This window comes from Mesoplodon bidens, assembly GCF_964165515.1.
Source record: "Mesoplodon bidens genome assembly, chromosome: 14".
In the NCBI taxonomy this organism is placed as follows: domain Eukaryota; kingdom Metazoa; phylum Chordata; class Mammalia; order Artiodactyla; family Ziphiidae; genus Mesoplodon; species Mesoplodon bidens.
In genome coordinates, this window is record NC_138170.1 from 69,064,195 (window position 1) to 69,087,756 (window position 23,562).

Sequence of the window (23,562 nt, forward strand, 5' to 3'; positions counted from 1 at the left end):
GTCATGATTTACAAATAGTTGAAAGTAGCAAATAGCATATTTCTATTGAATATCTTTTTCTTCCCCCTTGGTACATACAGGTGAGTTTACACCTGAGATGCAGGTGAGAATTCGACAAGAGATTGAGAAGGAGAAAAAAGTAGAGCCTTGGAAAGAACAGTTCTTTGAAAGCTACTATGGTCAGAGGTAAATATCAAGACAAGTTCTGTAAACCAGTGTTAATTCCTATACATACGTCATGTGGTGCTTCATCTTATTACCTTTCCAGAAAATCTAGTCTGCAGTTTCCTTCATTTTTTTTTCACTAGTTCTTTTTTACCAAGAAAAATATTTTTTTCTTACGAAACTTAGGTACACAGAGTTGGATTACTCATAATCCTTGACTCTTTCTTTTTTTTTTTTAATATTTATTTATTTATTTGGCCGTGTCGGGTCTTAGTTGTGGTGCGTGGGTTCTTCGTTGTGGTGTGCAGGCTCTTCCTTGTGGCATGCAGGCTCTTCCTTGTGGCGTGCAGGCTTCTCTCTAGTTGTGGCATGCGGGTTTTTCTCTCTCTAGTTGTGGAGCACGGGCTTGAGGGCGCATGGGCTCCAGAGCACGCGGGCTCTCTCGTTGAGACACTCAAGCTCATTAGTTTCAGCGCACGGGCTTAGTTGCCCTGCAGCATGTGGAATCTTAGTTCCCTAACCAGGGATCAAACCTGTGTCCCCTCCATTGTAAGGCACATTCTTTACCACTGGACCGCCAGGGAAGTCCCAGTCCTTGACTCTTAATTAACACATTACCATTGTAGATGGTGTGGTTTCTTTTTTTTTTATTTAAAAAAAAAAAGATTTTATTATCTTTAATTAGAGTCCTTATTTTGAATAGATTGGTTTTTCTTCCAGTAACTTTATAGTATATAAGAATGCTGAAGTTCTATACATTTTTTATTGTAGTCAGTTATCCCACAATAGGATAACTTATCCAGAATCACTAAGGAATCCTGTAATATGGACCATTGTATTCAACGTGTGATTAAACAGCCTTTCTTCTGTAGAAGGCGCTGGGAGATATTCATAGCTGAATCAAGGTACAGACCCTTTTCTCAAGGAGCTATAGTCTGAGTCAGTTTTTTTCCTAACAAAAAAAATCTTAACATCTTAATGGGGAGATTTCCCCTGTGTTCTAGTGGTTAGGACTCAGTGCTTTCACTGCTGTGGCCCAGGTTCAATCCCTGGTCAGGGAGCTAAGGTCCCACAAGCCATGCGGTGCAGCCAAAAAAAAAAAATCTTAATGGGGACACTTAAATAGATGACAGTGGAGCTGTATTGTTTGAAATAGAATTGAACACCCGGAGTTTTAATTGTCTTATTAGCCTCCCTTCCTACCTAATGGCAGCCTTTAAGGATGCTCCATAACCATAGCTTGAGAACGAATGGCTCTTTTCCTTATCTCTGTGTAGTGTTCATTGATCCCCTTCATGGTCATTTCAGAAGTGATTCTTAATGAGATGAAGAGCACCGAACACCAATTTTTCTACCTTTTTGGTATGAGCTTTGAGCTTTTCTACAGAAACGAGGGTGAATACATTTAGACCATCATTATAGGTAGCAGTTATTCCATAAATATTGTTCATTCCCTCCTTATAAGATGAAGCATTACAGCCATTCTTGGGTCTTTCTGTTTTTAGCTATTACTTTTTGCCAGCTTTTTGGAAGGACTATATTTGATTACTGTCCAGATTTGTCCTTAGCCATTCCATCTCAGGGGTGCAGTACTGATTATTGAAGTCACCAAAGAGGGCTGTCTTGTTTTTGCTTGTTGTAGGAGGAGTCTTTAGTGACCCCTACAGGGTAGCCTAGCTCTTAGCCAGGCCACACTGTGGAAGTCTCACTTGGTCTTCACTCCCAGGATAGCTCAGAGGCACTTGATCTCAGAATTTTAGAGCTATACCAAATGAAATTTAAACAGGCTTTCCAAAAACTCCGAGTTCTCATTTTCAACCTCTAGCGAATATTGACAGCCAGCTCTCCTACTGTCTCCTCTGGGTCCCTTAGATTTCTTGGGCCAGGCTTTCTACAGGTACTGCAGAGTAGAGCTGATCACAGTCCAAACCCACAGTCCCAGGGTACATGGGTCTTTGTCTTCTTTAACTTCTCTGTGGGTAGTCTGTGATCCATGCCTCTAGGCAATGTAGCCCCTTTGTAAGCAGAAGTAATAATAATAATTAACGTTATATTGAGCTTTTATTAGGTGCTAGGTGCTATTCTAAGTACTTTACATGCATTAATTTAGTTACTCATAATAACAACACAATGTACAATTAAAGAAACTGAGATACAGAAGGCTAGTCACTTACTTATTACATGGATAATAGGTATCAGAGCTAGGATTTGAATCCAGGCACTCTGGCTCCAGACCCTTCACTAATATTAATAATAGTGAAGATGATATATGAAAATTACCTACTAAGTGTCGTAAGTTCTTCTACACATTGCCATACACCATTATCTCATAATATATTCAATAACAGGCCATTTCTCAACTACAGTATTTCTTTCTTCCACCTTTTAGTTCTGGCCTGAGCCTTGAAGATTCAAAGAAATTGACAGCTTCACCCAACGATCCCAAAGTAAAGAAAACCCCAGCTGAGCAACCAAAATCCATGCTTCCTTCAGAGGCCTCTCCCGTCAGTATAGTCTCAGTAATTCCCCAGTTAGTGTCTAAAGAAGAAGTACTGCAACTGCCATCACCAGTCAGAAAAGAAGAGCATGAAAGCCAAGATAAGATGCAGCCAAACTCCAAATCCCCAGAGCCCCTACTTTCCTCAGCTACCAATACAAATGAGCTTAGCAGTGTTCCTCCCATCAAGTGCCCAAAGGATGAGGCTCTCTTGGAGCAAAAGCCAGTTGCCTCTGCTGAACAGGAGTCTAAGAAAGAGAATCATCTCACTACAACTTCAAATTATAACAAAAATGAAAGCCAAGAAGCTTTAGTTACATCCCTGAGCAAACCCAAGAGCCCTGGGGTAGAAGCAATAGTAGTGAAGCCCATAGGAGAAGCAGGTCTACAGGAGGCCACTATGAAAGAGCCTCCATCAACTCTGGCTGATCACAGCCCAGAAAGCCTCAAGAGGAAATCTTCTGTCACCCAAGAAGAGGCCCCTACAAGCTGGGAGAAAAGACCACGTGTCACTGAGAATCGCCAGCACCAGCAGCCATTTCAAGTCTCCCCACAGCCCTTTCTCAGTAGAGGGGACAGGTTCCAGGTGCGGAAAGTACCACCTCTCAAGGTAAGAGAGCGGGAAGAATTGAAAAAGAAAGATGGTCTGAACACTAAGTTTTTGGTTGTACCTACTAAGTTTCAAATATTTGTGGTATTTCTTAATGCAGAAGCAGTTGTATATATTTGATATGCATGTAACTGTGGTCATACAAGAGTAAAATTATTAAGAAACAGGCATTTAGAACTGCATCCTTATATGTATACATATAGCTGATTCACTTTGTTCTACAGCAGAAACTAAGACAACATTGTAAAGCAATTATATTCCAATAAAAAAAAATCATAAAAGAACTGCGTCCTCACAGATCTTTTTTGGGGTTTGAATACTTATTCAGATATCTGAATATCTAATGCATTCCACCTCCACCCACACCCCTGCTGGCTACTCTTGTACTTTAAGACAGTTATGGAAAGTATTTTGTCTCATGTGACAAAATAATAAGTATAATAATAAATAGGAGGAGGTCATTGATGTGATTAAGAGATCACACCTTTGTACCGAGCCATGATATTTGACACTTTATTGACTGGAGACGTATTATGGCCACAGGCATTAGTTTCTACAAAAATCCCCAGTCAGTAATGTGTTAATTACTGTTGCCGTAACTGATTTGATGTTCTGAGAGCCTGGAACTACCTTTTAGTTCCAACCTTTTAAAGGAAATGTGTGTGGCTGCCATGAGTCACCACTGGTCACTTGAGGGACCTTAGTAAGATGGAATAGCCTTGCTAAGCTCTGCTGCTTAGGATATGTGATTAACTTGTGTTTTAGCCCTATGTTGCTGCATACCAGATCTTTTAAATTGCTATAGCAGTGTCACTACCTTAGTATGTACTTGGGCTTGTGCCTAATATCAGTTTGCAGTTCATTCTTCATTTTATTAATAGTACTTATTAACACTGTTGTGTCTACTATGAACCCAGGCACTGAGTAGCATTCATTCACATTAGAATATAAGTAAAAAAAAAAAAAAAAAGCCAAATAGAAATACTTTTTTCCCTTTTTTATTCAACTTAGACTAACCAAAGTCCTACCTGGAAATATCCCTTGGAAACACTCAGTTACTAGTACTTGACCTGTTTCATGCACTGTGAGACTTGTCTCTCTCATTTTGCATCATAATAGTATGATGTTCTTCATCACTTTTTAATTTTAAGATTTCAGCAATTTCTCCTTTTTTCTTTTTTTTTTTGATATGTTTCTACCATTAGCATACACTGTCGTGCTTTGCTAGAGATTCTGAGTTTTATGATAATCACTTGTATTCTTCTTATAAAAATATGAGAAACCTTTCTTTAATGCATGTCAATTAGAACTTATCTCTAAACCTGAGAGCTGAGTTATAGTCTAGGTTTTACTTTATATAAATGACACTGGGTAAGAACCATCATTTCTATTTCCTCATCTTTCTGCTAATCCAAAGAGACTCTACACTGAAAACTTAAATCCATTGTGACCAAGCTAATGTTATTTAACTTCTTTCCTTTCTTTTACTTCTTCCTCATTTCCCCAAAAACTTTCCACCAGAAGTTGCTTTAGTAACTCTCTTACCTTAGACCCTATCTCAAATCCCATTTTCTTAGACAAAGCTTAATGTAATTTATAATAGAACAAAATCTTTTAAACAAAACTTAAATAGAAAAACAAAATTTGAATTTTATTACAAATGTTATATATGTATATGTGTATAAAATTATATATGCACATATATCTATTTTATATATGTATATCTACAATATAAAATCTGTACATATATTTATAGAGAGAGATGGGCAACTCATACAGACATTATGTATTTTCCATTCAGTATACAATTATAACAGAAAGAATCTAATTCCTTTGCTATACCAGGGTAGGGCTTCTCAATAAGTTAAATTGTTGAATTGTTATCAGTGCCTAGAAAGCTTGTGTGGTTTTTGTACTTAAAAAAAACTATAACATCTCATTTATTCTACATAAACGGGTAATAGGACTAGTTACATAAATAACTGAAAATTCTCATTTTTAAGCATTAAAACTTTTTATTTTAACCACTCTTAAGGATTGTCCTTATTTAATCAACATGTTATTAATGATATTCAGTCATTATGATAGGTATCCTTTATTGTGCTGGATATGTTGTTATTCTCAAGATTATTGTAATGTAAGGTTGCTTGTTCCCTATATATGATTCCCCTGCACAACTGTGCTTTTTACTTTCTTGTTTTAAATTTTCTAGTTTTATCTGTTTTCCCCCTATTAGTTGTCTCTTCTAGATGGTATTACCAAGGGGCAACAGTTGCTTCTTTCTTACTCTGGGCAGCTTCTAAAATACTGTTTGCAGTTGGATGTAAAGTAGATTTCAGCTTTAAGAGAGAGATTGAGTGTATCTCATGGTGAGAAATATGTGGGCTTTGTGACAGGTGTTACAGAATCCTAGAGGTCTAACTTCTGAATGACAGAGAATTCTTCAGGACTACTGACCTTTTTAGAAATGGGTATTGCAGATAATGAAAAATCTTCAGTGACTTTATTAGTCTCAATTTAAGGAGTTCCAGAAAGATGACATGCATTTTCTTAGAGCTCAGCAGCTTAATATGTTTTTAATTACGTGTCCTAGGACATCTGTAACAGTTATTTGCTCTTTTAAATTCTGCCAACTATTAGAAAGGCCCAGATACTGGTTCATTCTACTTAATTCCAGTAGCTTTCAAAGTATTGTTTTGAACAGGAGTCAGATTCCTTTCAGGTATAATATTTTATGATATGAAAATCAGTGGTTTCAAACCTAATGATACATCAGAATCTCGTAAGAAGCTTTTTAGAAATGCATTTTTTCTCTAGGAGTTCTAATTTGTAATTTTAGGGACAGGACTGAGAGGATGTATATTTTTGAAAAGCTCCACAAATAAGTATAATGCCAGCAGGGGGTGAGAATGACTTTGGTTAACATTACAGACATTATATACATACCCCGTCATGTGGGTGGGCAGAGTGGATCACACACTGTCTTCCTTCCGGTGCAGTTGAGAAGCCTCTGTAATTTGAGATAATTCAGCCTATATGCCTAGCTGTGCAAGTGTGCGTGTGTAAAAGAGAAGAGAACAAGAATTTTCCTCTGGACCTCGGTAGTAAAGCCAAGAAGCAAAAGGCAGTAGTGGTGTGCTACTGCTTTATTTCTTCTGTTTCTGTCTTCTCGCTTTTACACACATTTTAAAATGTAGATACCATAGAAAGGTCTCTATCTTAAATGATCAGCTGTTATGAGTAGTTGTGACATTAAGAGAGAACTGTGTTGTAAGAAGAGGTTTGAGGCTTTGGGGTGGGAGCAGATGTCGAGGGAGGGGAGTACTTGGCACCAGTAGAGGAGGTGAAAGGATCCTGGAGACAAACCTGTGTGGCTGTCCCCGTGGTTTGGTCTCTTAGTCACAGACTTCCCGTCCTTGTCGTAGGGTTCACCCTACTCAGAATTTGTTTTAATGAAGTTTGATTGCTCTTATAAATGAAAACTAAGCTCTGTTGTTTTTTTCCCCCCTAATTCTTTCAGATCCCGGTCTCCAGAATCTCCCCCATGCCGTTTCCTACATCGCAGGTCTCTCCCAGGGCTCGTTTTCCAATCTCCATCACTAGTCCTAACAGAACAGGAGCCAGAACTCTCGCAGACATCAAAGCAAAAGCCCAGCTGGTCAAAGCACAGAGGGCAGCAGCTGCTGCTGCAGCCGCAGCTGCTGCAGCCGCCTCAGTTGGAGGGACCATTCCAGGACCTGGCCCAGGGGGCGGACAAGGTCCAGGAGAGGGGGCTGAAAGGAGAACTGCTAGAGGAGGGAGTCCAGACTCAAACAGAGTCAGTGAAACTGGAAAGGGCCCCACACTGGAACTGGCAGGAACTGGAAGCAGGGGAGGTACGAGAGAGCTTTTACCCTGTGGTCCAGAGACTCAGCCCCAATCTGAGACCAAGACCCCAGGCCAGGCACAGTCTCACAGTCTCTCTGGAGCACAACTACAGCAAACCTCCTCAGTGCCTCCACCGTCTGCCATCAGTGGAGCGTGCTCAAGTGTCCCGTCACCAGCCCACGCTAACACACCCCCACCAGCTTTAGGGAAAGTAAGCAATGAAAAACTGAATCCCACCAGGGCGGCAGCCACGGTGGCCTCTCTTAGCCACCCACAAGGGCCCAGTAATGGTAGGCAGGAGAAGGCACCTCCTACTCCAGCAGATCCTGCTCTAATCGCAGGTGCCTCACCTGTTCATTTTGCAGTCGATGGCACAGTTGAGCCCAAAGCAGGTTCTAGTAAGAATACACCAAACCCTCCAGCCTCCGCAGAGATAAGTGCTAGTGCTTCAGTGGAGATGGCTCCCTCCCCTTTAACATCTTTATTAACAACAGCCTCCTTAGAGAAGCTTCCTGTACCCCAGGTCGTTGTAACCATAGCACCTACTGGATCAGCTCCATCCTCGAGCACTTTGCCAGCAGCTTCTAGCCTTAAGACCCCAGGAGCTTCTTCAAATATGAATGGACCCATTTCAAGGCCAAGCTCTAATATCCCTGCTAATAATCCTTTGGTAACTCAGCTGCTGCAAGGCAAAGATGTTCCCCTGGAGCAAATTCTGCCTAAACCTCTCACCAAAGTTGAAATGAAAACTCTTCCACTAACTACAAAAGAGGAAAAGGGGATGATGATAGGAGCACTCGCAGGTACCAGCGTAACAGAAAATAGCACCAGAGAGGAAGTTAATGAGAGACAGTCCCATCCAGCTACACAGCAACTGGGTAAAAGTTTGCAAAGTAAGCAGCTCCCCCAGGTTCCAAGACCCCTTCAGCTCTTTTCAGGTAAGGATCTAAGGGACGCTGGCATTGACACACACCAATACCAAGAAGGACTAAGTAAAGCAACCCAAGATCAGATCCTTCAGACACTCATCCAGAGGGTTCGGAGGCAGAATGTTCTCTCGTTTGTGCAGGCCTCCCAGTTCAACTTTGCTCACTCAGGTTTCCAGTTAGAGGACATCTCCACAAGCCAGAGGTTTATGCTGGGTTTTGCTGGCAGAAGGACATCGAAGCCTGCAATGGCAGGTCACTACTTACTTAACATTTCCACCTATGGCCGGGGTTCAGAGAGCCTTAGGAGGACCCATTCTGTAAACCCCGAAGACCGATTTTGTCTAAGCAGCCCCACTGAGGCCTTGAAGATGGGATATACAGATTGTAAAAATGCAGCAGGAGATAGTAGCAGTGGTAAAGAAGATGATACTGATGAGGAAGGTTCTGATGATGAGCAAGAATCTGTCGTGGTGAAGGAGGAGCCACAGGCTTCCCAGAGTTCTGGCAAGTGTGAAGCAAGTTCAGGACCCCACGGTAGAGAAACCCTGTCCACCAGTGATTGTTCAGCTAAAAAGAATGTGAAGGCAGAGATGCCAGTGCCTGAGCAGACCACTTTAAGCAAGGAAAATTACCTGTTCACTAGAGGCCAAACATTTGATGAGAAGACCCTAGCCAGAGATTTTATTCAGGCAGCACAGAAGCAGATGGCTCACGCAGTGAGAGGTAAGACCGTGCGGAGCAGCCCTGAGCTTTTCAATTCTACTGCTCTTCCTCTACCTGCAGACAGTCCTACCCATCAGTCTCTACTCCTTCCACCACTGCAAACCCCAAAGCTGTATGGAAGCCCCACACAGATTGGGCCAAGCTACAGAGGCATGATCAACGTCTCCACCTCATCGGACATGGACCATAACTCTGCTGTACCGGGGATGCCTGACTGTAGCCAGGTATCTAGCAATGTCGGTGATGTCATGTCCTTTTCAGTGACTGTCACAACCATCCCTGCTAGCCAAGCTATGAATCCCAGCAACCACAGCCAGACCATTCCTGTTCAGGCCTTTCCTGAAGAGAACAGCATAGAGGACACACCTTCGAAATGTTACTGCCGATTGAAAGCCATGATCATGTGCAAGGGGTGTGGAGCCTTCTGCCACGATGATTGCATTGGCCCCTCCAAACTGTGTGTCTCCTGCCTTGTCGTTCGGTAATGAGACTAGGAGAACACGCTGTAAAGAAGGCAGGAAGGGGGAAGGGTTGACAGGTGTGGCTTTTGTGTTCTTTTGGAATCAGGAATAAACTAGGTTTCAGTTGTCTTAAGAGACAAGTGTTACTTAATCAGGAATACAGAGTACAGATCTTACATTTTAGAGGAAAAGCACCTTGTATAGTAAGCCCAAGTCAAGCAAGACTTTGTGAATTTGTGACAAGTTTGCACTTACAAAATCATGTAAATATGTCACATCTTGTTTTAACATTTTTCCAGGTGTTTAGGTAATGTATTACTTTGACTTCAGATTGATGTTCCACTTCATGTGACTTTGACAAGTTTAATGCCGTGCATGGTGAAAGGAAGCGATTTTCCTTCCGCCCTTTCTTAAGAGGCTAGGGAAAGAAAGGAGTGAGGGAATGGTCTGAAGAAGTGACCACTCATGTTGATTATGTCTTGACTGTCTGACTGCAGGCTTTACATAGGTTACTCAGCCTTCGCAGGATTTGGATTCAGGGTTTACTCAGTCCCTTTACCTTAGATGGAACCTTCTCAAGTTCAAATTTTTGATAAGGTATTCATTTCACAGGCAGTACTTCAGACTCTGAAAATTCTGACTTGGTTCTTGGCTTCCATAAACCAGTACTATTGCCAGGCACTCTGCTTGCAGTTTGTGGATCCCTGGTGTTCCCTAATCCCACTCCCTCCATGAAAAGTTTGCCTCGCTGGGCCCCTTGGGTTACCATCACCTGTGCAGGGCAGTAATTCCAGCAATAATCTCCGAGGATTTAGTCATTTGTGGGAGCTTACAAACAAGTTTGAAATACTAGTATAAAATTAACAGAAAAGTGTTAGTGATAGGGCGATTTGAACTATGTGTTTTGTTGGGTAAGCAGAGTAAAGGTGCAGAAACTGTTGAACTGAACATAAAGAACTTTGGAAAACAATTTTAACACTAGAAACAAAGTAGCCCCTCTCATCCTCTTCTCTCCCAACCTGTTACCTAATGTTCTACAGTCAGCTGTTGCTACAGGTAGAAAAACTCATTAATACCACATTTGCCCATTCTGTTAAACCTGTTTTGACCTCCCAGGCATCTGAGGAATATGGGAGTAATCTTATATATTACTCTGAACATACACGTGTGCATGCGCACACACACACCATAAAAGTCAGACACTTTTCCTGTTTTAGAAAACATGTCCCCTTCCTTGGACTACTGCTCTCTACACACTAGAAATTTCTAATGTAAAGGGGCTTTAGTGAATGACTTAGGGAACATCTAGAAAGGAAAAGAAATCAGCTGCAAATTTTTATTGTTTGTTTATTCTTTTTTGTTTCCTTTTTGTTGAATCCTGTCTCTAGTGACTAAAGAATTTTTGAGTACATACATTTAGGTCATGGTTAAAGAACATTAAAATAAATCTACAATTTACCAGAATTCGGTATTAAAAAGTTGGGGATTGTCAATGTGCATCATTTGCATATTGATTTCAAATCTCCTAATTTCATGTATGTAAAGGACATATATTAGTGCAACCTAGTGCAGTCATAGTTGTACTTAATATTCAGGATGTGATATATACAAAATGCAGAACAGTTTTTTGTTTTTGTTTTTGCGGTACGCAGGCCTCTCACCGTTGTGGCCTCTCCCGTCGCAGAGCGCAGGCTCTGGACGCGCAGGCTCAGCGGCCGTGACTCACGGGCCCAGCCGCTCCATGGCATGTGGGATCTTCCTGGACCGGGGCACGAACCCGTGTCCCCTGCATCGGCAGGCGGACTCTCAACCACTGTGCCACCAGGGAAGCCCCCTGCAGAACAGTTTAAACTCGTTAACCAAGTCACATTCCAGATGAGGGGCAAGTAGGCAGTAGTAATCTTAGCTTTGCACCCATTCTGCTACCCACCCCTCCCTACCTCACATCCTGCATTATACATACACTCTTTTAATACTTTCAAACCCCATAAGAAACTATTCTATTTTTTTGTTTGTTTCTGAGTTTTTTGTGGCCCAAAGCAAATATAGGATTAATATCTGTGTTCTAGTTTCAACCAAGATAATTTGATGTCCTTCTAACTTCCCTTTTTCTTCCAGCACACACATAGCTAAGAGGTAAGAAATCTGTAAGGATCCAGGGATAAGGAGCAAGTTCTCCAACCAATAACCAGTAGGAGTCAGAAACCATGGTTCTGTTCCCAAACTTTCAGTGCCCTGGGTAATCCCAGGGGGTGTTAAAAAGACCTATTGCTAGTTAAAACTCTCCATTCCCAGCTTCCTCACTCCCCACTTGAGTGGCAGGACTGAGGGGTGGTCTGCCTGCCGGAAGTGGCTGACTGTTTCAGAACCGACCCCACGGTGAGCACAAGTAACAAGTTTGGATTTTCAAAATGATTTTTCTTCTTCACACCTTTCCTATCATAGAAAGTCTCTCCTCCATGGTTCTCTTAATCTGAGGATGGACAGACTAACCAGGAAAGGAGGAAAGGCATCAGGGATTTTCAAGTCCATTTAGAGAGCAAACCATATCGTGCCTATTCATCTTGACCCAGGCTCTTGCAGATAGGTCCTAAGCATTACTATTCACCAGATTCTCTTTACAAATAATACCCAGCTAATAAAATATTCACTAAATCGTCAACTAGGTACACTGCCTCACTCTTGACTAAATGAGAGAATAGTTAGATTCTCTTAGATTGGTAGAAAATTGAATGCAATCTATTTATCAGTTGGTTTCAGAACGGTTTCACATAGAAGGTCATTCATCTTGTGCTGACTGAGCTGAGAAGAAAAAAGAAAAATTACAATCTGGCCCTTTTGAAAATGAAGCAGTAGGAACAAGAAAACCTTTAAATTATTAGAATATGGTATTCCAGTACCTTTAAAGCAGTTTTTATCTTAGGTTTTCAGTTACTTTAACTTTCAATTCAGTCTGAAATGTTTCTAATAAGTGCTAAGCTTATTTTTATGGTATTAAGTTGCACTATTTCCAGTGACTAGTCAGGCATTATGCCTGATGCTTATGCCTCCAGGGTATGCTTCTCAAGCCTTCAGATAACCTTCCACTTCAGGTCACCTTGGGGAGGTGGCATTAACAATATATCATCTCAGTCTTACTTGGGAATGTTCTAAGTTGTCTAGTAGAGAAGACTCCCTAAATTTTAAAGAATTTTTATTAAAATTCTCCATCCTATTAAATAGAAAATAAAGCCAAATAACCTGGAGTTGTTTGCCCTACGTAACCCCTGTGTTGAAGATACTGAAGCTGTCTGTGGTACCCCATGTAACATCTTTAAGAATAAGGTCCGGCAGATGGGAAATTTTTCTTGGGGCAGGGGAAGCATACTTATATGGGCTGGGAAAGCACACAGTGTAGATATTTCAGGAGTTATCACAGATTTAAATAAATAGCCAAAGGAGGACGTCATTGCCTTCCAGGTGAAGGCATAAATTCGTACATTAATAATTGGACCGTTTACCATCCTAATTGCTCTTATTGCCTTTCTTCACCTAAGAGTCCATAAAGAACTCTTGGGTGAAATTATTTGTTATAATGAGGGGGTCTTCTCTGGTCATTACATCACTGTTTGTTTCTAGAGCTCATTGTCCGTAAGCAGTACCAGGGTTGTTTTCTCTGTGACCTACAGATTTCACAGCGAGGAGAGAAAAGTCTCCCTTTTGCATTACAACACTGTGCTAAGTAAAAAAACTTGGCCAAGGGTAGTTTGCAGCTCAATTTATAGAATAGTCCAAAGAGACTCCGAGAAACATGATGATAGGCAGGGATCTTTCCTACCGTGTTTCAATACCTACATAACCTATTGAAAGAGAACAATAGGTAAAACAGTTCCTAAAGTTGGAAGTAAGACCTTCATAGATTCTTGGTTACTTATTTTTTTTAATGCTTTACATTTGATACAACTATTAAAGATCAATTTTAAAAAATAGCTTTCCAGTAATATATTTTAAGTAATATATATTTTAATATCTATGTAAAAAGTGACAGTGGGAGACTTTGAATTTCTCATAGAAGGTATGTTTAATGTAGGGCCTCACTGTTAAGGCACAAATTATTTCAAAGGAAGTTACTCTAAAGACACTCAGATTATTTCCAAAAAAATGCAATAAGGGGAAGAGTTTTGGAGTTTATTTTTTATTTTAAAAGAAAATTGACTTATTTACCACAAGCTATTTTTTTTTTCCTTCTGGCTAAAAGGTTTGTACAGACTGGTTTGGTAAATGCTAAACTTTTGTGTCTTTTGCCTTTTTAAAGGAATTGTTAACATTGGAATTGAGGGTATGTACAGAGAAGTTGGTGTCAACACCATTTAAAAAGTCATATTTTTTCACAAATATAGAAAAATCATTTTACATAAGAATTTTAAGTATTTGCAATAAATATATGTATATAGATTGTATGTATTCATATATTCTTATTTTTCATTTTATTATTAAGTAAAAGATAATTAAAGTGGAAATAAAAACCTTGGAGTTTTCGGTGCATCTTGAGGTCTGACATACATGTGAAAGTGGTGTGGGTAAGGGCCCTCAGTTGTTGCCTTATACTACTATTGGAAGATTACCAACAGATTGCATAGAAGATAGTAAAATGAGGAATTTGGTGATAAATCAGGGTAGCGTATTTCTTTCAAAACTCTAGTAAAAATATTAAATTCTCCTAATATGTCTGTCTCTGTGCTTTCACCCTTGAACTGTTCTCTCTCCTAACCACCTAATGTTACTGGGAAAGTAAAAACAAAACAAAACGCAGTGCATTGTTTTTTAATGTGCCCATTGTTTGCTTCTAAGACAAAGAATGGCTAGAAAATATCTCGGGGTGGGGCGGGGCGCGGGAATAGGTTTTCCTTTCTCCACAGTGGTTAATAATTCATTAGCAAACATTCACTTCCACCACCTTCCAGGCCGTAGGGTTTATGTGAAGAAATAATATCGTGAAGATAATAGAAAACTTTTTTTCTGTTTCCCTTCTTTGAGAAGTGAGTTTTGTAGCCAGTTTTCTGTCCTTCCCAATTGATCTGGAGATAGAAGGGCTAAGAGAACTTGAATGTTGATCTCCCTAATGTTAGGAAGGGTGTTTATGGAAATGAGGACTGAGCCAAGCGTTAGGAGAGGTTAACCATACCTAGAGATGATCGAGTCCTGCTGTCCACGAGAAGTCATTTTGTGATTGTAAATATTTCGTTTTAGGATATGATTGAGGAAGCAAAAGGATACCTAGATTGTCTTTGGGAATAAAGGCGTATAGCCCGTTCTTTAAAAGTGAATAATATATAGCTTTATTGGTGACCGGAAAGGAAATAAGGTCAGAGTTTGAAGAATATCTTAATGATCCATGAAACACTTTTAATTGTAGTTCACTAGTTCTCCCCATAATTGCTCAGTTGTGGTTATTTTAACTGATAAAAACAGCAATTTTTGGAAATTAGTAAGGATACTTAAGAATGCTTCCCGCTCCCCCGCCCCCCATAAGGCCACGCTCTGTGGCATGCAGGATCTTAGTTCCCCATCCAGGAATAGAACCCGTGCCCCCTGCATTGGGAGCACAGAGTCCTAACCACTGCACCACCAGGGAAGTCCCAAGAATGTCTTTTAAAAGACGGCCTTATAATTTTTCAAAAATCGAAAATTCAAACATAGGGCTGCCCAAAGACATTGAAAATAGTTTAGATGTCTAAGAGAACAGCACTAAATCTTTGCTGAAAATACACTATTTCTAAAGGAAAAATTTTAAGTCTCAGGGAACATCTGCATCCTCGTAATTCCCATATATGGTAGATAGGAATGAAGGTGAAATATTTAAATGTGTGTGAACCAGTTCATGATGACTGTTTACAAAGACCACCACCCCCCCAATTTCTAATATGTACTTACTGTTAATTTATTCCTACCTCATAGGAAGTAAAATTCATATTCAGGTAATGACATAGGACCTTAAGGTATAGTTGGACTGCAGTTAAAGGAGAAAGAGCAGTACATCACGACACAGCTTCAACTTGGATCCCCAGCTTTCCTTTATTTACATCACAGAGTCTTAGAAACCTGTGTTCATTGCTTTTAACACTAGTTGACCAAGAGTGGTCTTCACAAATCAAATTTCGCATGTTTCTAGTTCTTGTACATAAATCATGTTATTCACTAATTCAAATACCTTTTGAACATCTACGTGCTAAGCGCTGTGCTAAGGTTCTTGTTAAACAGAGGTAAAGAAAAGCAGTCATGTAAGTTGTAAAAGTTCTTCCTAAAAGTAGTAACCATACAGCACATGTCTAGTTCACAGCTCAAGGAGTGATATATGCTACGTTATTTCCCAAGACGTGTTGGAAGTTTAAGAGTAAATGAACTATGAAATAGAAGCATTTGAGGCACTTGGCAAAAACATGAAGAAAGAAAAGAAAGGCATTGCCCCTACATGAAATTACAGTGTGGAATTGAGGAGCCAGGTTGATATAATTTACCTTTTTTTGACAACTGTCACTGGAAGATCTAGAGATTAATCAGAATTTCAAGGAATCTTTTGGTAATACCTAAATTGAGAAAATCAGGCCGAAAACAATCCCTTTCAAAATGAATACTGTTCAGTATGTCAGTAAAGATGCTTCATCTTATGTTCAATTAACCCTTTCAAATAACAATTTGGTAAATAATGCAGCTTTCCTGTCAAACCCAAAATAAGCTAAAGGGAATAAAAAAACATAACCTTGATTTTCATCTTATAGACTGGTGAGAAGGAAGTGTATTCATTTAAAATTGTTAGAGATATTTCATCCCCTTTTTCCCTCCATAATGGATAAAATTACTGTTCTTTTTATTCTAATATTGTAGAATTGACTTTTTTTTTTTCCTTTCTACTTCTAAGTCACAGAACTTGAATTAAAAGAGGCTTCAGCCGGACACTACCCCTTATAAAGTGGCCTAAATCCTAATTCTTTTAAGACTTTCTGGTAGAAAGGTTTTAAAAGGATAAATGAATATATTTTGTCAGTGCTTATTATTGAACTTTCCTTACCTGGGTTACTGGATTTGCAACTTGAATTCTGTATTCCAAAATATCCATGTTCACCTTTTAGTTAAAAAGTTATGAGGTGTATTCCACCATGTAATACAGTCTCAACTCTGTCCAGGAACTAGGAGGGCGGATATCCTGTGTTTTCCTTATACTTAGTGACATTAAACAGAAAATTGGGTTTCTTTCATAGGGACTGTATAAACTAAGGAATCTCTATACCTCTGTGTATCTTTCAGTCTTAACCTAAAAAGGGAATCCCTACAAAGATTTCCTTATAACAAAAAGGACAGACTAAACCTGGAAGAGAGAGATGATGAGCTGTGGAGATGGGCTGTGACTAGATAGTGGGTTGTCCTGAAGAATAACTGCAAACTCAACTTTCCTGGTTCTTCAAGCTCAAAAGAAACTAAAGGGAATTTTTAAAATCCTGACTTTCATCTTGACTGCAAAACCTATCGAGTGCCTAGGAGAGAAGAAAGGTAAACCCAAGACTGGATTTAAGATAGATTTAAGTAAACTTGGAATTATTCTTATCCTTTTACCGAATATTTTTTATTAAGTTTTGGGTTCCCATAATGTAATGAATTGCCATGAGTGGAACATGGAATTTGATTTGAGTCATTTTGTGGGCTAAGTAATAGTTTTCTGTTGAACTATATTGTCTATCTAGTGACAGCTTTTGCCACTGCTCAGGACTTAGGAGTGTGCACCTGTGTCTAAGTGACAGAGACATTGGCTCATAAATACTGTATTAAACCAACTTGAGTCAGCACTTTATTAACTTTAATCATGGATCCTCTTTTTAAATACTTAATATTTAAAATTCAGATTAGCCCAATAAGAAAGCAATGCATTTAATGTCAAAATGTCTGAAGATAACTATTATTTTACACACAGTCTATGTCCTTCCTACGGAAAGTGTGGTACATAAAATTTTACATTTCTTGGGTCAGTTCTTTTCAAAACACTAGTGTCTAATGTTTTCAGATACCTGGAGCTTGGGAATGCTGGAGTTGGACTTGGACCCCAAGTCAGCAGTTGTTTTCATTTTAGGTTTTCAGGCATAGCAATTTGAAGTGACCCCATCTGAACCTATATGTAATCACTTTGAACAAGCTTTAAATTAATGAAACTCTTCCAGAGTCTCAAATTTGGTCACCTGCTTGTTGCATAAGGAGACAGATTCTGGGCTGGGAAGGACCTGACAATTTGTTCTCTGATAATAAACTACTGATTGAAGAGCAAGTTTGTTATTAGAGACTTCACGAAATTTCTAGAACCCATGAAAGCTCTAGAGTACATGATAAGTGAAACTCTAGAAATTAAAAACCTTTCTCTTAGCCATAAGTGCTATGACCTATTTTTTTTAAACCCGTCTTAATTCTGTGACTCATTGCATCATACCTTAAGAGAAATCAGAATGGAAGAAATGACCTTATGTTGGTCTTACTTTAAAATCTTTGTGCACATAGGCCTTAGCACTTTGACAGATAAAGCTCTGCCTTTTAGCTCCTTCTCACTCTTGTCTTTATTCTTCCCACTTTTAGACTGTTCCTTTTATTGGTCGTATAAAACTACCTTCAGAATTGAATGTATAATAATGTTTCTGCACATGGACAAACTGTATTTTAACGACTCATTTTATGTGTAATAAAGGCATACAGTTTTACTCCAGTGACTGTGCCTTTTCTTTTCCAAAGAAACCAGATACCATATTGAATGACTGACCTGCTTGTTTCCCCTTCCCCTGTACCTGATTGCACAGTTGTCCCTGGGTCCTGGCTAAATTTGGGTACTACAGAGAATGCCAGTCTCTTCAGGCAACACGCAGAGAGTTAAAGAACTCAGCATGAGCCATAAAGAGGGAATGTATTTCAAAAATTAAAAGGACACCTATACTACAAAGCTACAGTAATCAAAACAGTGTGGTAATGGCATAAAGACAGACATAGAGGTAAATGGAATAGAATGGAAAGCCCAAAAATGAACCCTCAAATATGTGGTCAAATGATTTTTGACAATGGTGCCAAGAGAAGTCAATGAGGAAAGGGCAGTCTTTTCAGTAAATGTTGGGAAAATCTGATATCCACATGCAAGAGAATAAAATTGGACCCTTCCTCTACACCATATATAAAAACTAACTCAAATGGATCAAAGACCTAAGAGCTAAAACTCTTAAAAGAAAACAGGGAAATCTTCATAATTGGATTTGAAAATGATTTCTTGGATATGATGCCAAAAGCACAGGCAACAAAAGAAAAAATAAATTGGATTTTATTAAAAATTAAAAACCTGTGCATCAAAGGCCATTATCAACAGTGAAAAGGCAACCCACAGAACGGGAGAAAATATCAGTATTTGCAAATATTTCATATATTTAATTTAAAAAATCAGTATTCAAAATATATAAGAAATTCCTACAATCCAACAACCAATTTAAAAAGTACTTGAATAAAGGACTTCAGTAAAGGCCTTGGATAAATCTCCAAAAGATACATACAGGTGGCCAGTAAGCACACGAAAAGATGCTCAACATCACTAATCACTAAGGAAATGCAAATCAAAGCCACAATGAGATACAACTTCAGACACATTAGGATAGCTATATTGATCATCAAAAAATAAAACAATGTCAGCAAGGATGTAGAAAAATTGAATGCTTGTGCATTGCTGGTGGAAATATAAATAGGTGCAACCACTGTGGAAAACAGTTTGCTTCTCAAAACAATTAAATGGAAGTACCTTATGATCCAGCAATTTCTGGATAATACACCCAAAAGAAATGAAAGCAGGAACAGATATTTGTACACCAATGTTCATAGCAACATTATTCGCAATAGCTAAAAGGGGAAACAACACGAATGGATAAATAATGTGGTATATACATATGAGGATATTATTCAGCCTTAAAAAGGAACGAAATCCTGACACAAAATACAACATGGATGAACCTTGACATTATGCTCAGTGAAATAGGCCAGACATAAAAGGACAAATACTGTATGATTCCACTTATATGAGGTACCTAGAATAGTCAGATTCCTAGAGACAGAAAGTAGAATGGTGGTTGCCAGGGAATAAAGGTAGAGGGGGATGGGGAGTTAGTGTTTAAAGTTCTGGAGATGGATGGTAATGATGTTGCATAACAATGTGAATGTACTTAATGCCAACTGTACACTTAAAAATGGTTAAAATGGTAAATTTTAATGTGTATTTTACCACAATAGAAAACAAAAGCAAAAGGAAACTCAAAGTGGTTAGAGAAGTAAAACTTGTGAAACATTTTCTGAACAACATGAGAATGCTTTTTGTTTTATAAATTTATTTATTATTTTTGGCTGTGATGGGTTTTCATTGCTGCGCGTGGGCTTTCTCTAGTTGCAGGGAGCGGGGGCTACTCTTCGTTGCGGTGCGTGGGCTTCTCATTGCGGTGGCTTCTCTTGTTGTGGAGCACAGGCTCTAGGCACGCAGGCTCAGTAGTCACAGCATGCGGGCTCAGTAGTTGTGGCTTGTGGGCTCTAGAGCACAGGCTCAGTAGTGGTGGCGCATGGACTTAGTTGCTCTGCAGCATGTGGGATCTTCCCAGATCAGGGCTCGAACCCATGTCCCCTGCATTGGCAGGCGGGTTCTTAACCACTGCACCACCAGGGAAGTCCCAAGAATATTTATTTTAAAAAGGTTTTAAGGAAATAAAGAATGTAAGTTCCACCAATGGAGTTAAAAAAGACCCTGTAGCACTAGAGAAACTAGTGATGACCTTAGAAGAAGCCATGTATCTTTGAAGGAAGCAAAGCTCTTGGAGCCCACCCTGTGCAATGACTCAGAAAAGTGTCCTTGGACCGAAGAAGTTACAGCTGAGAATAGAACCAAGTACAACCAGGAACCCAGACTTAGTACAACTAGTACAACCAGGAACCCAAAATGTATCATCAGTGCTGAAGGTTACCAGGAATTGATGACAACAAGAAGCAAGCACTTTTAAAAATAAGCAAAACTATTAACCATCCTCCTCTGACATATTAAGCAATTCTAGTGAAGAGTAGAATTCTTGTAGTGGACATCTTTTGTTGATCTGAGAGGCAAAAAGCTACTTCATTTTTTAAATGTGCGCTTTAAAATTTTTTAGTGAAGTCAAATACCTCTCTATGTGAGCTACTTCTGTTTCTTTGTGAATTGTCTCAACAGGACTTCCCTCAAGTTTCCTATTAGAGTGTTCCACTAAAAAAAATTTTTTAATGGAGGTATAGTTGATTCACCATATATTAGTTTCAGGTGAACAACATTAATTCAAAATGTTTATAGATTATACTCCATTTAAAGTTATAAAATATTGGCTATATTCCCTGTGCTGTACAATATATCCTTGTAGCTTAGAGTGTTCCATATTTTCCTCAGTAAGTGTTCTTCATATAATAAGGATATTAATTTTTGCAATGTTTGTTGCACATATTTTTCCTAGTTTCATGTCCCCCATTCTTGTTTATAGTCTGTTTTGCCATACAGAAACATTTAAATTTTCTGTAATTAAATTGATCATTTTCCTTAAAGACTTTTCTTTTCATGATGTACTTAAGAAGCCTTTTAACAATACATTTTTTGTAAAAAATTTAACCCCTGCTTTTTTTCCCTAGTTCTCCTACTGTTTAAATTTTTTTAGCAGTTCTATTAAAGTATGACTGATATATAACAAACAGTACATATTTAAAGCATACAGTGTGATAAGTTTTGACATATTTTACCACCACAATCAAGATTATGAACACAGTTGTCACCTCTACAATTTCCTTGTGCTTCTTTGTAGTCCCTCCAGCCCTGCTGACACCATCCCCAGGCAACCACTGATCTTTCAGTCACTACAAATTAGTTTGCATCTTCAAGAATTTTATACAAATGGAATCATACAGTATGTTTTTGTTTGTTTGTTTTGTTTTTGTTTTTTGGCTGCACTGCACGGCTTTTGGGATCTTAGTTCCCCGACCAGGGATTGAACCCAGGCCCTTGGCAGTAAGAGTGCGGAGTCCTAACCACTGACCCACCACGGAATTCACAGTATGTATTTTTTACTGCTTGGCTTCTTTCACTCAGTACAGTTATTTTGACATTCATCTGTGTTGTCACCTGTATGAGTAGTCCCTTTCTGTTTATTGCTGAGTAGTATTCTATTGTGTGGATGCACTATAATTTGTTTATCCATTTACCTGTCAGTGGACATCTGAGTTGTTTCTAGTGTTCGGCTATTACAAATATAGCCCTGTGAACATTTATGTACAACTCTTTTCTCTTGGGCAAATACGTAGGAGTGGAACGGCAGGACAATATGGTAGGTGTTATGTTTAGCTTTTTAAGAAGCTGCAAAACTATTAATATTTTCCGAAGTGATTGTAGTACTATTTTAAATCCCCACCAATGGTATGAGAGATCTAGTTTCTCCATATCCTCATCAACATTTGGGTCAGTATTTTAAATTTTAGCCATTTTAATAAGTGTGTAGTGTTATCTTTCTAATGACTAATGTTGTGGAACATCTTTTTATGTGCTTATTTGTCATCCATATACCTTTTTCCATGAGGTGTCAGTTCAACTCTTTTGCCCGTTTTTCCAATTATTTTATTTAGTCCTTTGATTTCCATATGAATTATAGAATCGGATGTCAGTTTCTATACAAACAGCATTTTGATTAGGATTGTGTTTATGATATACATCAATTTAGAGAGAATTGAGATCTTAACAGTATTGCACCATCAACCCATTATTCCATTTATTTATATGTTCTTTAGTTTCTCTCAGCAATGTCTTATAGGTTTCAGTAAATAAGTCTTTTGTATCTTTTGTCAGATTTAACCCTACTTTAAAAAAATTTTAATGATACTGTAAGTGGCAATTAAAAATTTTTTCAATTTAAAAATTCAACACAATTTTTGAGTATCATTTGGTAGATATGATGAAATGATAATTGATGGAAAACATTCAATTTATATTTTTATGCTGATTTTGTATTCTACCTTGCTAAACTCACTTATTAGTTTTATTGTCACTTATTAGCTTCTTTGTACATTCCATCAGATTATAGATGACTGTTATCTCCAAAGGCAAAAAGTTTTATTCTGGATAACCTTTCTTGTTCTTACCTGACCTCACTGGCTAGAACCTGTAGTACAATGTAGAATAGAAATGGTGAGAGTGGAAATCCTTTTTCCTTATCTTACAGAGAAAGCATTTAGTATTTCATATTAAGTATGATGTTAGCTAAAGTTTTTTCCTAGGTGCCCTTCACCAGGCTAAGGATGTTCCCTTTCATTACCTGCCAAGAGTTGGGGTTTTTTGTGTTTTTTTTTTTAATCAGGAATGGATGTTGGATTTTGTCAAATGCCTTTTCTTCATTTATTGATTTGATATGGGTTTTCTTTTTCAGTTTGTTAATATGATGAATTACCTTGATTGACATCAGAAAATTCAACCAGCTTTGGATGCATTGATTTTCTCTATTGGTTCTCTGTTTTCTTTTTCATTGATTTCCACTCTGATACTTATTATTATGTTTCATTTCCTCTGCTTATTTTAGGCTTAATTTGTTCTTTTTTGTCTAATGTCTTAATATGGAAGCTGATGTCATTAATTCAAGAATTTTCTTTCTTTATAATGTGTTTAGTACTATAAATTTCCCAAGTACTGCTTTAGTAGCATTCCAACAATTCTGATATGTTGTTGTTTTATTTCTCTGCAGTTCAAAATACTTTCTAATTTTGATTTTGATTTCTTCTTTGACCAATGTGTAATTTAGAGGTGTGTTATCTAGTTTCAAGATATTTGAAGGCTTTTCAGATATCAACCTCTTATAGATTTCTATTTTAATTCCATTGTAGTCAGAGAACATACTTTGTGTGACTTGAATCCTCCCAAATCTATTAAGACTTGTTTTATGGCTCATAACATTCTACGTATTTTTGAAAAGAAAAATGTGTATTCTGCTGCCATTCGGGTAGTGTACCATAAATTTCAATTAAGTCAATTTGGTTGAAAAAGTCCATATTTTTACTGATTTTTCTGTCTGCTTGCTCTATCAATTATTGAGAGAGGAATATTGAAAATTTCAACTACAGTGGTAGATTTCTCTCTCCTTGCAGTTCTTTCAGTTATTGATTCATATATTTTTTAATAAACTTTTTTTAGAAGAGTTTTAGGGTTACAGCAAAACTGAAGGGAAAGTACAGAGAGTTAACATATACCCACAACCTCCCTACCCACCAACTATCAACATCCCA

General features: G+C 38.4%; 1 protein-coding gene across 3 annotated transcripts in view; it reads left to right on the forward strand.

Moving 5' to 3' along the window:
• ASXL2 (ASXL transcriptional regulator 2) overlaps positions 1 to 17,974 on the forward strand; it is a 131,051-nt gene extending 113,077 nt beyond the window's left edge. For all 3 annotated transcript variants that reach the window (XM_081253600.1, XM_081253601.1, XM_081253602.1), the window contains 3 exons: positions 81 to 186; positions 2,555 to 3,272; positions 6,793 to 17,974. In XM_081253600.1, the coding sequence (XP_081109726.1) occupies positions 81 to 186; positions 2,555 to 3,272; positions 6,793 to 9,276 (3,308 nt within the window). In that variant the 3' untranslated portion in view covers positions 9,277 to 17,974. The remainder of the gene's footprint in view (positions 1 to 80; positions 187 to 2,554; positions 3,273 to 6,792) is intronic.
• Positions 17,975 to 23,562: the final 5,588 nt, after the last annotated feature.